A 265-nucleotide genomic window follows, 5' to 3' on the forward strand; every position below is an offset into this window, starting at 1 on the left:
CCTCACCGATGTAACGCTCCTTCTCGTCCGTCTGTCCCCCGATGGCCACGCGCCCGCTGCGCAGCAGCTCCCGCACCCTCTGGAACTGCTTGTCCCCAACAATGCGACCAAAGTCAGGGGACTCCCGAGGGTTGGAGCCAAAAAACTCAGTGATGGCTTCACGCAGAGCGGGCATCAGCTTCTCCTGCATCTCCAGGCTGCACAGCACGTAGTCGGGCGCGATGCAGGTCTGACCCGCGTTGAAGAAGCGGCCCCAGGCCACCCG

The 265-nt window shown here is 63.8% G+C and overlaps 1 protein-coding gene across 1 annotated transcript; it reads right to left on the reverse strand.

Moving 5' to 3' along the window:
* Nucleotides 1-6: 6 nt before the first annotated feature.
* Nucleotides 7-262, reverse strand: LOC114818973 (aldehyde dehydrogenase family 3 member B1-like; the record flags this gene model as incomplete). The annotated part of the gene is made up of 1 exon (XM_029087108.1): nt 7-262. A coding segment is annotated over one exon (256 nt), but the record flags the coding sequence as incomplete, so codon positions are not given.
* Between the last annotated feature and the right edge of the window lie 3 nt (nt 263-265).

This window comes from Antrostomus carolinensis, unplaced genomic scaffold (genome assembly GCF_000700745.2).
Source record: "Antrostomus carolinensis isolate BGI_N321 unplaced genomic scaffold, ASM70074v2 C12503058, whole genome shotgun sequence".
NCBI lineage: Eukaryota > Metazoa > Chordata > Aves > Caprimulgiformes > Caprimulgidae > Antrostomus > Antrostomus carolinensis.